Source organism: Megalobrama amblycephala, linkage group LG17, assembly GCF_018812025.1.
Source record: "Megalobrama amblycephala isolate DHTTF-2021 linkage group LG17, ASM1881202v1, whole genome shotgun sequence".
Taxonomy (NCBI): Eukaryota; Metazoa; Chordata; class Actinopteri; order Cypriniformes; family Xenocyprididae; genus Megalobrama; species Megalobrama amblycephala.
In genome coordinates, this window is record NC_063060.1 from 46,657,357 (window position 1) to 46,670,781 (window position 13,425).

Consider the following 13,425-nt stretch of genomic DNA (forward strand, 5'->3'; position numbering starts at 1 on the left):
ACCTGTGAAAGGCATTGATTTTTTTTTGTGTGGAAGCATGAAAAAAGCAACACAAAAACTTTTGCCTTTACAACAGCGTGCATAATGATTATTTTTAACACAATTGTTGCAACTTTTACCATAAGCTGGACATTTTCTCAGTGGATGATGCATCTCACAACGATCACATGTTCTCTCATTTATCAGTTTCCATCCTGCTTCCAACTTCCATTTCTTACTGATGCTCAATATATTTCAGCCAATGTGATCAAACGTTTCATTGCAAACTGAAGGAAAATGTTGCATTTGAATGTGTTTTTTTATGTAGATAGGACTTTTTTTTTTGTGTGTGGTTGGTCACTTATATTAGGCTATTTGTCAAGAAGAAATCTTGGAAATTCATGAAAGTGAATGTGAGGAAAGGTGTGCAAGCTGGAAAATATTAGTTTTGTGATAAACTGATGAAAATGATTTATAAACGTACTCTTAACCTTACAAAAATCCTTGGAATCAAAAACCTTTAGGTACTTGGTCTTTGTTCTGATATTATACTTTGATATTTGAATGTAATTTAAAAAAAAAAATCTATTTCCTTGTACTTTGTAGGTTCTTGTGAGAAGAACACGGCAAATCAAACGAGGACTGAAAGACACTTTTGTTCGACTCTTCTAACTGAGAGGAAGGTTCTGTAACTCTTTCTCATCTCACTGTCACTCGTCATAATCTTTGACAATTAACACTGTTGACGTCCAAATCAAAGTCAGTAAGGTGTCCCTGAAACGCAGGAAGCCATTTTGTTGTCATTTGAAGGGAAAAACAGGAAATGACATCACAGAGGAGATCCCAGTGGACATCATGACTGTCAAGGTTAGATTTTTCCTCTTTATGAAAAAGCAAGTTTTGTTCAAAAATATAAATTAAACCATAATGAACACAAAGATAACTTCACTTTCTTATATAACTTTATTGTTTGTGTTTTGTCTTTATAGGAAAGTGGAGTGCAGACAAGAAAGTAAGATGAGATTAGGACTGAAATGTGAGCAAAGAAACTTTTTAGTGTTAACAGAAACATGATACAAGTTGTTCTCGGGTCATTGATTTATGAGCTTCAGCACAAGTTTCCTCTAAACCAGATTCATGTCAGTTGAGTTCATCATCATGTGAAGTGTGTTTATGACCATCAGCCGGAGAAAGTCATGGATCAAGAACCAGTTAGACAGGGAACTTTAGATGCTGCTTTTGGATTAAAAACTTAACAACTTAAAATACAAACCTCAGGATGTCAGTCATTTACAATATCCAGCATCTTATAATAGTCCGGAAACAGGGAATATAACAAATGCACTGCTGAAATGACAATTTAAGTGGTCTAAAACAGTATTAGATATATGTGGTAGAATATTCTCGCTCCAGTACAGTAGGTGGCGGTGTGCAACTGTTCAGCTGCTTCAAAACCCTCCTGAAAACCCACGAAGAAGAGGAAATCGAAAGTAACTCATTCCACAGAGATACTGATTTGATCCACGCGATTTTCCAGAAAACGTGTTTACAGATGTCAGTTTAGTACAATGCCAACCAAATTTAACTCTCGCGGTCATTTCTGTGTATTTAATCCATAATCATCGATACCAGGAAGATGTTTTGAGAATAACGCGCTGACAGGAAACAAACACAGGAAGTGAAGTGAGTTTTTAAATACTTATAAATTCTCTTCTTAGAGGACAAGACTGAAAGTGAGTTTTAACACATTCTCGATTACAGTTATTTGTAATTATTAGTAATTTGATATTGTATATGTAAGCGTGATTTAAATGTGAAGTTACAGAAGTGTACTTATTATTGTGGTTGTTTATTTTGCTGCTCCGAACAGATGAAGAATCTTCCAGAAATTACCATCTTTTGAATGACACTGATGATAAAACATGAAGTTTATTGAGAAATGTTACCGAAAACGAGTGAGTTTATGAAGGTGTTCTCTCATTTTCTCTTCCGGTTTAGGCTGTTGTTTTTGTTTCTTGCGAAATCGAAAGTATTTTTGAACCGGACATTTACAGTAGATGTTTTTTTTTCATTGAATATTTCAGTTCATATATATCAATTATGATTTGTAGTTTTACAGTATGACCATTATAATTCAGGTTACTTTTTCTCAATCAGTTATTTTAGGATCTTTTGAAAGTAATGAAATCAAACATCATTGAACTTGAATTAATGATTAAATAACAAATGATTCAATAATTAATAAAGATTGGGTAAATATGAGTGTAAAATGATATTAAACTTCAATAGAGAATATAATGAATTGTGTTCAGTTTTCCAGCACAATGTAAATTTCTGTTCCCAAATGAATTCATATTTAATCCATGAATCAGTTAAACTCATTAATCTAAAATGATTAAGATCATTCAGTTGTTTTACATATCAATATATTTGTTTGTAACTCACTTTATTTTATTGATTGTTGTTGCTGTTGTTGGTAACTCAGTATTCTTCATTCTGTTCTTCAATAATTCTTCATCTCTGTGAAATCGTGTCATTTCCAGGTTGAGTGATTGATTGATTGATCTGTGTTCAGTGTCAGTTTATCTGAGCGAGGAAAGGACTCTCTCTCTAAGATGAGTCTCTCAGAGAAACACAGGTAACACTGCGTCTGTTTCACTTTAAACTCTGCTGGAGTTTCTGTTTTACTGTGAATAACAAAACTCTAGACATTGATTTATATTTCTTTCAGTTTTGAACTTAAATTAACTCTGACATTGCCTTTAAAGCTCTATAGACAAAATCATTAATAATTTGTTAATTATTACCAAATACATGACTTTGGTTTTTTTGGTCACTTAATTTAATTGAAGTTTGCTAACAAAACTGTGTCGCACAGACATTTCTGCTCTCCATTTCTGTCAATAAACTAAAACTTGACATGTTCTCTCAAATTAGAGTGAGGAATTTTAACATATTTAATCTCACTCATGTACATTAAATAAATCATTAATCCAGTGTGAGCCAGTAAAATAAAATGATTGTTAACTATAAAACTGTAAATTGTGTGAGTGTGTGTATTTCTGTGGAGGATTAGATAAAGACACTGATGTGTTTCAGACACAGTTTATCCTCCTTTACTAAAGTCTTTCTCTCTGTTCTTTGTGTCATTAGAGTAAGATCAGACTCACATGTGTCCAGCTCTGTGTCTCTGAAGAGTGACCGATCAAAAGATGAACCACTAGACTTCAGTGTGGAAAAACCATCATCTGATAAAAGGTATTTTGTGTGTTTACATTATAGTGTTGCATTATTTGTCCTCAGTGGTGTAGGGGATTGAACTTGACTGAATAAAACAATAAGACAATAAAACTCAGTTCCTGGGAACCTTATGGAGCTCATTCCAGTAACACAATTACACAGACAGACACAAGGAGGCGTAAATTCACTATGGAAAATAGATCATGCAACTAAACATGTATATATCCATCCATCCAACCATAGTCATAAATGGACAAATGCACAGCTATACTGCATTTAATTACTATTTGCAACATTAAACCTTTTCAAATGAGACTAAAGTATCTCCTGTAGTAAAGTGTTTCTCTCTCTGTTCTTTGTGTCATTAGTGTAAGATCAGACTCACATGTGTCCAGCTCTGTGTCTCTGAAGAGTGTCTGGTCAAAAGATGAACCACTAGACTTCAGTGAGAGAAAACCATCATCAAATAAAAGGTATTTTGTGTGTTTCTAATTTTTGGTCACACACTGACTGTGTTTAGAAGTTGTATCAGTGAATACCATCATGAAACAGTTCAGATCAAGTATTTATCAGAGTATTCACAGGTAATGCTTTATTCTCTTTCTGTAATATTTTGGAAAATCAGTGTTTTATTTGATTTATTTGATTACAGGCTTCAGTATGAGACATTAGACTCAGACGTTCAGACTCACAGGAAACACAAGAGTTCCAAAGACAATCTCCTGTGGATCTTCCAGGTAGGAAAACACTTTTTCATAAATGTTTAATGTTTATAACAAACAAATATGTTATTGATTTTAATTGATTTTGAATGTCTGATTGTTTTATTGTCTGATTTTAATTCCTCTTGATTACTTATTTTTCTTTTTAAGCATATATATATATATATATATATATATATATATATATATATATATATATATATATCTATTTGTGAAAAATAACAGCTGGTTAGCATTTTTTTTTTTTTTTTTTACATATTTTATAATCGAATAAATAGTGTTGACCAAATGCAGATGTAAATGTCTTTTTTTCTTTTGTTTGCAGGATCTTGAGAGCAAAATAATCACATTTCTGAAGAAAGAGCTGGAAAAGTTTAAGAAAATATTACAAAATGAGAACACAGAATACTTTGTGAAGGACTTTAATGAGAATAGATGCAGTACCAAAGCAGCAGCTCTTGATCTCACACTACATTACCTGAGAGAGATGAAGCAAGATGAAGCTGCTGATGCTCTAGAAGGTCAGAGACTCATGATCATCTGTCTGATTGACACTTATAAATGTAGAAGAGGAAATTAAGACTAAAACTATCTATTTTCTGTTCCTGTGTTTAGATGAGCTGATCTTCATTCATCAGCTCAAATGTGGCCTAAAGAAGAAGTATCAATGTGTGTTTGAAGGAATTGCGAAGCAAGGTGACTCCACACTTCTGAATAACGTCTACACAGATCTCTATATCACTCAGGGTGGCAGTGAACAGGTCAATACTGAACATGAGGTCAGACAGATTGAAGTTGCTGCCAGGCGTCATGAATCTCAAGAGATTCAGGTTAAATGCACACATTTGTTTGAAGCTCCTAAACAAGACGAGGAGATCCGAACTGTACTGACAAAAGGAGTCGCTGGCATCGGAAAATCAGTCTCTGTGCAAAAGTTTGTTCTGGACTGGGCTGAAGGGAAAGAAAATCAAGATATCAGATTATTATTTCCTCTTCCATTCAGAGAGATAAACTTAAAGGAGAAAGGAAAAACTAAGTTTGATGGACCTTATAACTCAATTTTTCCCAGAGACAAAAGGACTGAATCTTACAAGATGGAATGAGTTGAAAGTCCTGTTCATCCTTGATGGATTGGACGAATGTCGTCTTCCTCTGAAGTTTGATTGTAATGAGATGTGGTGTGATGTATCGTCACCAGCCTCTCTGGATGTTCTCCTAACGAACCTCATGAAGGGAAATCTGCTTCCTTCTGCTCTCATCTGGATCACCACCAGACCAGCAGCTGCCAGTAAGATTCCTCCTGACTGTATCGACCGGCTGACAGAGATACGAGGATTCAATAACTCACAAAAGGAAGAGTACTTCAAAAAAAGATTCACGGATCAAAATCAGGCCAACACAATCATTGATCATGTTAAACAATCAAAGAGTCTCTTTATCATGTGCCACATCCCAGTCTTCTGCTGGATTTCAGCCACTGTTCTCCAGAACATTCTGGAGGAGAAAAGAAATAATGATGTGAAAATCAATCAGGCTGATGAGATCTCTAAAACACATCAGGAATCAAATACTGAAGACACTCCCAAGACTCTGACACAGATGTACACACACTTTCTCCGCTTTCAGATCCAGCACAGCCGCAGAAAGTATGATGGAGAATATACAGCAGATGTTTCCTGGGATAAAGATGCCATCCTTTCACTGGGGAAACTGGCATTTCATCAGCTGGAAAGAAACAACGTGATCTTCTATGACACAGACCTGGAAGCCTGTGGTATTGATGTCTATAAGGCATCAGTGTACTCAGGCATGTGTACCCAGATCTTTAAGGAGGAAACAGGGATCACTCTTGGTACCATGTACTGCTTTGTTCACTTGAGCATTCAAGAGTTTATTGCAGCCCTTTATGCACATCTGTTTCGAGACATCAACAAGACAAATGTGTTTGATCATGAGTCTACAGGACAGGAAAATAAAAATGAAGCCTTGATTGATTTTCTCAAGACTGCAGTGGACAAGGCGCTCGAGAGTGACAGTGGACACCTGGACCTTCTCCTTCGCTTCCTCCTCGGTCTGTCACTCCAGTCCAATCGACGACTTTTACGAGGTCTGTTGACACAGCAAGATGACAATGACCAGATCAACAAGAGAGTAGTTCAGTACATCAAGCAGAAATTAGAAGATAATCTGCCTGCAGAGAGATCCATCAATATGTTCTACTGTCTGAACGAACTGAACGACCAAACTCTGGTGAAGGAGATCCAGACCCAGCTTAGCAAAGGAAGTCTCTCATCTGGTGACCTTTCACCTGCCCAGTGGTCTGCTTTGGTCTTTGTGTTGTTGACATCAGAGGAAGATCTGGAGGAATTTGAGCTTCAGAAATTCAAGAAATCAGACGAGTGTCTCGTTAGATTATCAGCAGTCATCAAAACCTCCAGAAGAGCTCTGTAAGTCATTCAGTATATTTTGTCATGTTTTGCTCTCATCTGATCATCTCATCATTATATTAGCTCATACTTGAGGGAAAGAAATTCATATATTTTATTCAGATGCTCAAACTGTGAAAAAATGTGTAATTTGGTACAGATGTTATTTATATTGCCAAAAAGTAAGATGTAATTCTGAAAGGTTGTAATATAAAATAATTATATTTTATATAACAACCTAAATAAAGTACATATATATTATCAGTTGTCACTCTGTATCTCCCAATTATTTTATATTTTAAATGCTTAGATTTATGAGTAGTTCTGTACTTTTAATTGTGTGGGACAGAACATAATGTAATGCAAAAGCCTGTTGTATCATATTTTATGTACACATTTTAAGATGGTCTGTCTACAAATATTTTTTTATCAAGTTCAAATTCTATTTATTTTTTCAAAAAAAATTTAAATGATTTATTAAATATTAAATAAAATAAATATAAATTTAATTCCAGCCATTGTTATGGATGTGTTTTTACTATCTTTAAATTAATGAAAAGTTAACCCATTGGCCACTCTGCTCTCTAAGACATCGCCATCTGTCATTGGTTGACCACTATGAATAATCAGTAAAAACTAAATTAAAAAAACTGTTTATGTAATAAAAAAAGGAAAATATATTTAATATTTGTATGTAGAAAGTTGTATTGTATGTGTTCCATCTAATTCTGTGTTGTGATTTATTTCCCTTGTAGGTTAAATGATTGTAACTTAACATACAAAAGCTGTCCAGCTCTGGCTGCAGTCCTTGGATCAGATACCAATCTGAAAGAGCTGAACATGAACAATAATAATCTGCAGGATTCAGGAGTGAAGCTGCTCTGCACTGGACTGAAGAATATAAAGTGTAAACTGGAGATACTGAGGTAAGTTGAGCCACAGGAGTCACATGATGAAAGTGAGATGTGATGACTGACCGAATGATGCTGGAGACAAAAGCAAAGGGAACTTTTGATAATAACAGTTCCATTTCTTTTTTTAATATAAATGAGTTTGCCTTTGTGTTATTGTTGTTTTTAAATTAAGGAGAAAATCCAAATATCTTTCATTTATCTCTTTTACGTGGGTACACCATGTCATCAGTCCTATTTGTTTTGTTGATAAATGTTTAATAGTTTGTCAGTATGCTATTTTATTGTATTTGTTGTATTTTTTTTTTTTTCATTGAGAGTAATATTGAATCGACACTAAGCATTCGTTTTAGGGATGCAGGATATATCAGGATTATCGGCTGATAAATGGTCATTTTTAATGTTATCGCTATCAATGAATGAATGAATGACCCAGGCATTTATATAGTGCTTTACTGCTGTACACCCAAAGCGCTTTACAGCCACGTTGACACTGTCAGTTTTTGGGATTGACAACTGCATTTACTTACAGGTGTGAGTCTTGAAATGTCTCATTCACACAACAACTTACAGTAGTGTTTGTAACACTGTGTGAACATGCAACGAGTGTCAAGCCCGTATTCTCTTACTAGTAACCATAACGACAGTAACCAGCATAATATTAAAGATGGCGACATCCATTAAACTAAAAAGTATTATCACTTTGGACATGACAATAGAGACTAATTGAACCGCGAGAACACACACAAAACACTGGCTCTCTCGCACTGTATGACGTGACAGACAACTAGTTGTCCAGTGCGTTTCTGTTCACACAGCGCAAATATTCTGAGAATGTGATTTTGAGTCCTGAAAATTTACGGATGTGAGTTCGGTTATAAAATGCGGTTGTCACTCACATAAATAATGTACTGTGTGTGAACATAACTGTATTAAGGATTTAAATACAGGACTGACAACCGTATTCTGCTGCTGTGTGAACATGGCCAAAGTCAGTTAGCCTTTTCCAAGGACCATATTTTCTAATATATCTATATATATATATATATATATATATATATATATATATATATCCGCAATGTTTGATCAGATGCATAAGGCAGAAAAAATATCCCATAGTGTGTTTCCAAAGCTTAAAGTTATTAATTCAAGTGTTCTTTTTAACATGATATATGATCAAATGCTTTTTTTTTTTTGAAGATTAACATACTATTTTTAATCATTTTTCATTATTACATAGCCAATTTCACATGTACGTGTTAAAGGGGTGGTTCAATGCGATTTCACTTTTTTAACTTTAGTTAGTGTGTAATGTTGCTGCTTGAGCATAAACAGTATCTGTAAAGTTACAGCGCTGAAAGTTCAATGCAAACGGAGATATTGTCTTTTAAAATTACGGCAGTTTAATGCCTACAAAAACAACTGGTTTGGACTACAACGGGTCGGTGACATCATAAACCCTGCAAAACACGTCCCCGGGAACACGCAACAAAGTGGGCGAGGCCATATTGCAGCATGTGGAAGCGGAAGAGTTGTGTACGCCGGACACGAGTGGCGTGACGCGTCAAAAGATAAAAGAACCCATTATAATCTGTGATATTGTCTACACTGGATGCGGCGCTGAAGACAGCTTCCAGAATCACGAGTTCAGTGCTGGATTTGCACAAAGGCTTTTACTGAAAGATGAAGCAGTTCTCACTTTAAAAGCAGAAGCTGCTGTTTATTGGCTCCAGACTGTAAGTATGATTTATTGTTTGTACATGTCTTTTAAGCTTATAGTTCTGTTGCTATTTTTTGGTTGCATCAAGGACATAAACAAAGACCAACTCGTTTTTGCTTCGCTAGCCAGTTAGCTAAATTCTAGTGGATACTTCAACACACACCAACAAACTTCTATGTTCATAATAACAGTTGTTCATGCTGTAAATTAAACGCTACCTTTACAAAAATGCTACTACTCAGTCATGTATTCGGCTACAGTAAAGCTTTAATCAGGATAAAACTGTATATCGAAAGCTAACAAACAGCAGTGACAGCATATCTAAACACTTTAACACAAATACTAAATGAAATACCATTCATAAACATCCTTTAAAAGCCGTGATTGCAGAGAGCTTGACCCTCTTCATCTGGGTCTGATTCGGCTCAATTTGATGCAGCAATATAGACGCCATTATTTACATTTTCACCGAAGCCCACGTAATTGGTAACAACTAAAATGGTAAGGGGCGTGGCGTTTCCGGATGCTTCAGCGAATCATGATACACTGGGCCAGCTAACCAATCTGAGCACATTGTGTATTTTGGATGGAGTGGCTTCATAGAAGCAGGAAGTCAAACGAGCCGTTCGAATGACAATGGAAACAGAGGTGTAGAATAAAGGTAAAATATATATATATATATATAAAAAAAAAAAAGCATTAAGACATGTTAAACTGCACCCCAAAAACACAATCAAGCCTAGAAAAAACACTGAACCACCCCTTTAATTAACATGACATTTGCATCTAAAATATCACCAAATAAGTTTTTTTTTTTTTTTTAAAGCATATACTATTTTCAGGATTATATGTCTGTCTTTGACTTACTACACTTTGACTTCCCCATCACACTAACTTGTTTTATCTATAAATAATGCACTGTTTCTTCAAATGATATCACAAAGCTGAAGTGACATAATTTTTACATTATTAATACAAAGGAAATTATATTTCAAATTAAATGCATGTATGCTAAGTGAGAAACTTGACCACATGGAAGATTTGCGGACATTTTGGGATGAAATTTACCACCCTGTCACATACCAATTTCATCCCAAAATGTCCCCCGATAAAAATCACATTTTGGGGGGTAAAACCTTGGTAAAATGTGCATTCCAAAGGCTAAACATCATGTCATTTGGGCTCGCAGACAAAAAACAACCCGCAGCAACAGTGAAAAAAGTAGCCCAATTCCGCTGGAAAACCACAGACTTGGCAACACTGTTTGATTCACTCACTCGCTTTTTACTCAATTTGAATGTCTCCCCTCCCCCAGTTTTTAAAGTTTAAAACCAGCAGATCATATAGAGAAATACTTTGTCCATACCACCCTGTCAAAGTGAACCACCCGTCACATTTACCACCCCGTCACAGGGACATTTTGTTAAAAGTTTATGGAAAGAAAATGAAATATTACATAAATTAATGTTGAATGATGTTCTTGTTGTGTGGACTAATCAGATAAATGTGACTTTATTTGTATTTTTTAAGTGAATTCATTTATTCAGTACGAACAATGAGGCCATTGAAAAGTCAAATTCATATTTCAATATTAAAAATCTAAGAATAAAAAACAAAAATTAAATTACAGACTTTCTATTGATGGTTTCCAAAAAAGAGACATTTTACTATTAGGAAAACATTAGATTTTAAAAATCTATTTTTTTGTTTTACTCCTCCAATGGCATACATATTATCCGTGACAGGGTTGTACAAGAATGGCTTCCTTGCCTGAATAAAAAGGATAATATTAATAAAAATTTTGTATGTAAGCATATGTGTAGCAAATTTGAAATGTAATATGTAAAATGGCAAAGCATTTCTGTATTTGAATTAACATTTTCCATATCATATGAGCAATGTTTGGAGCAAAATGATAATTCATATTTAACAATATAATTTACATTTGCTATTTCCTAACATAGTTTTAAAATATAATTTAAACATATATTTTAGCGCTTTAAAAGTTGCAAAATTAAAATGAAAATGTATTACAGAAATGATTATATATGTTTAACATGTTTTAAAATTTAAAAGTTATAAAAGTTTGAAAAAATGTAGCAAAATGACCATTTAAATGTTTTTTTTTTCCGTAATTGCATTTGCACTCACAGTTAAGACACTTGCGATTGCATTTTCATTAAATGTCCCGCAATGAATGTAGCAAAATTTGAAAATGCATTTGGAGCCGATCACGTTGCCTTTTTTAATGTTGTATTTATATTGTAATGCAGTTATCACACTTACCTAATTTGCCAATAAACTGGTTTTATTGATTGCAATTAATTGGTGTATTTTGCCCTGCATGACAACTCTGAGGGGGGTGAATTTTTTTATAACTCATCCGTTTAAATTATTTTAAGCCTTAAAGTTCTGCATAATTAAGGGCGTGGTCACTTGAGTGACAGGTATGCCGCTGCTGTCTGTGAGCCGTCATGTTTCCTCAGCAGCTCATTTCAGCCGATGAATTTGGCATCTCAGCCGTATTTGTGCTTTTTCCTCGATTATTTTATACAATTATAAAATATGGCTTGCTGCATTAATAGTCGAGACTGATGTGTGTCTGAGTACATGTGCTCGCATGCGGAATGTAAGACCTTGGGTCATTTATTAGCTCAATTTAATTGTTACAGGGAATAAGAATTGAATCAACTGTAAATGATTCACTGTAAATGATTCAGAATTAATATTTAACACTTCATCAATTATTCGTCCAGCGAAAACTGAGGTTAAAGTCTTTTACCAATTCTGGATAAAATATTATTCTGCGGCCAACAGTAACAATATTTTATTATGATTATTATTATTATTGTAATTATTATATTATAAGCAAGAGGTAACTTGATCTTTTACGTTTAAGGCAGTAATTTGACACACAGCACAAGAAACTCGTATATGTGAAAATCAAAACAAGATTTATTGACTACTTCTAATGATTACAGGAAACTAAGGCTAAACACACACACACACACACATACATACATGCACACACATTCGCGGAGTTGATGAGTTATGAAAAGTCCCAAGTTCAGTGCTAACTTAACTCATAACCTGAGGAAAATCACAAAAGCAGAGCTTTGGCTTGATTCTTTAGGTTTAAAGGAGTTTCACCAGTTTCCAGCAAGAGAGAGAGAAGTTTGCTTGTACCTGCGTTTGCTGTGACAGCTGAGGTAATCGGGTTGTTCCGTGACTCGTGTACAGCGGAATCCCGTTCTGGATTGGCTGTCTTTCAGGTGACGTCTTCTCGGGAAAGCCCTGTGGGTTGCGCGGAAGCTTTGAAGGATGCTGCTGGCTGGTGCAACTGTTCTGAGCGTCTGGCTTGAGCGGCTCTCTTCTTGGGAGACTTTGGTCAGATATTTCACGAAGTGCTTTGGAGTCTGGATGTGACGGCTGTCGAATGATCAGCGGCGCAGCTCGTGGTTGAAGTCGGGTGTTCGATGGAAAATCAGCCCCGGTCAATCAGTTATCAATGACCCATGCGACTTTTCCGCCGTGGTCAAAGTAGCGGTGCTTCGGCTAACGGGCTTCAACGACTGTGCTTCAGTCCGGCTTCTGACCGACTTCGAGCGATTTCTGACCGACTTCTGGCTTTTTCTGACTTCCAGCTTGTTTGGACAGCATACAGGGAGTGCAGAATTATTAGGCAAGTTGATTTTCTGATCATATTTTTTTCCCAAGCACATTTTACCAATTCCAATCCACATCAATCTTAATAACTACTATTAATATTGTTTTTAATCATTTATAAGTGATATATAATTGTTCATGAAGGCTGGAAATGAAAAATGCCTTATATTCAGGTGTGCAGAATTATTAGGCAAGTTTTCTTTTACAGGCAAAATGAGCCAAAAAAGAGATTTAACTCAGACTGAAAAGTCAAAATACTCATGAGAAGGACGCAACACTAATGCAATACTAGAAATTGCAAAGTTAAAGCATGACCAAGGGACAGCAAAATGCTCATTGGGTCAGCGGGGTCAGACAAAAACAGGTGGAAAAGAAAAGACACGTTAACTGCAAAATAATTAAGAATTATGTGTGAAACCATCAGGAACCCTTTAGTCTCCAGCGCCACCATTTTCCAGAACTGCAACCTACCTGGAGTCTCCAGAAGTGCAAGGTCTCAGGATCTCAGAGACTTAGGTTAGCTAAAGAATCCTAAAAAATGACCTGCACTTGATAAGAATCACAAGCTGAAGTGTTATAAAATACATGAAGACTGGGTTTTTATAGGCCTTATAAACAGACAGCTTGAGAGTGACTCCTGAAGGACCAGCACCACATCCTCTTGTACCACTGTTTGAAGAATTTATCTTCCAGAATCTGGCAGTAAGTTTTGGAAGATCATTTTTAGTCCATCTCTGCAAGACAGACATTTCAGGATAAGA

The 13,425-nt window shown here is 35.3% G+C and overlaps 1 protein-coding gene across 1 annotated transcript in view; it reads left to right on the plus strand.

Moving 5' to 3' along the window:
- The first annotated feature begins 1,419 nt into the window (after positions 1–1,419).
- LOC125250029 (NACHT, LRR and PYD domains-containing protein 3-like) overlaps positions 1,420–13,425 on the plus strand; it is a 28,940-nt gene continuing 16,934 nt past the window's right edge. Inside the window, 10 exon segments of the mRNA XM_048162329.1 lie at positions 1,420–1,662; positions 1,850–1,934; positions 2,523–2,617; positions 3,133–3,237; positions 3,588–3,692; positions 3,872–3,956; positions 4,267–4,462; positions 4,557–4,957; positions 4,959–6,388; positions 7,123–7,293. Coding sequence (XP_048018286.1) covers positions 2,595–2,617; positions 3,133–3,237; positions 3,588–3,692; positions 3,872–3,956; positions 4,267–4,462; positions 4,557–4,957; positions 4,959–6,388; positions 7,123–7,293 — 2,516 coding nt within the window. The 5' untranslated portion in view covers positions 1,420–1,662; positions 1,850–1,934; positions 2,523–2,594.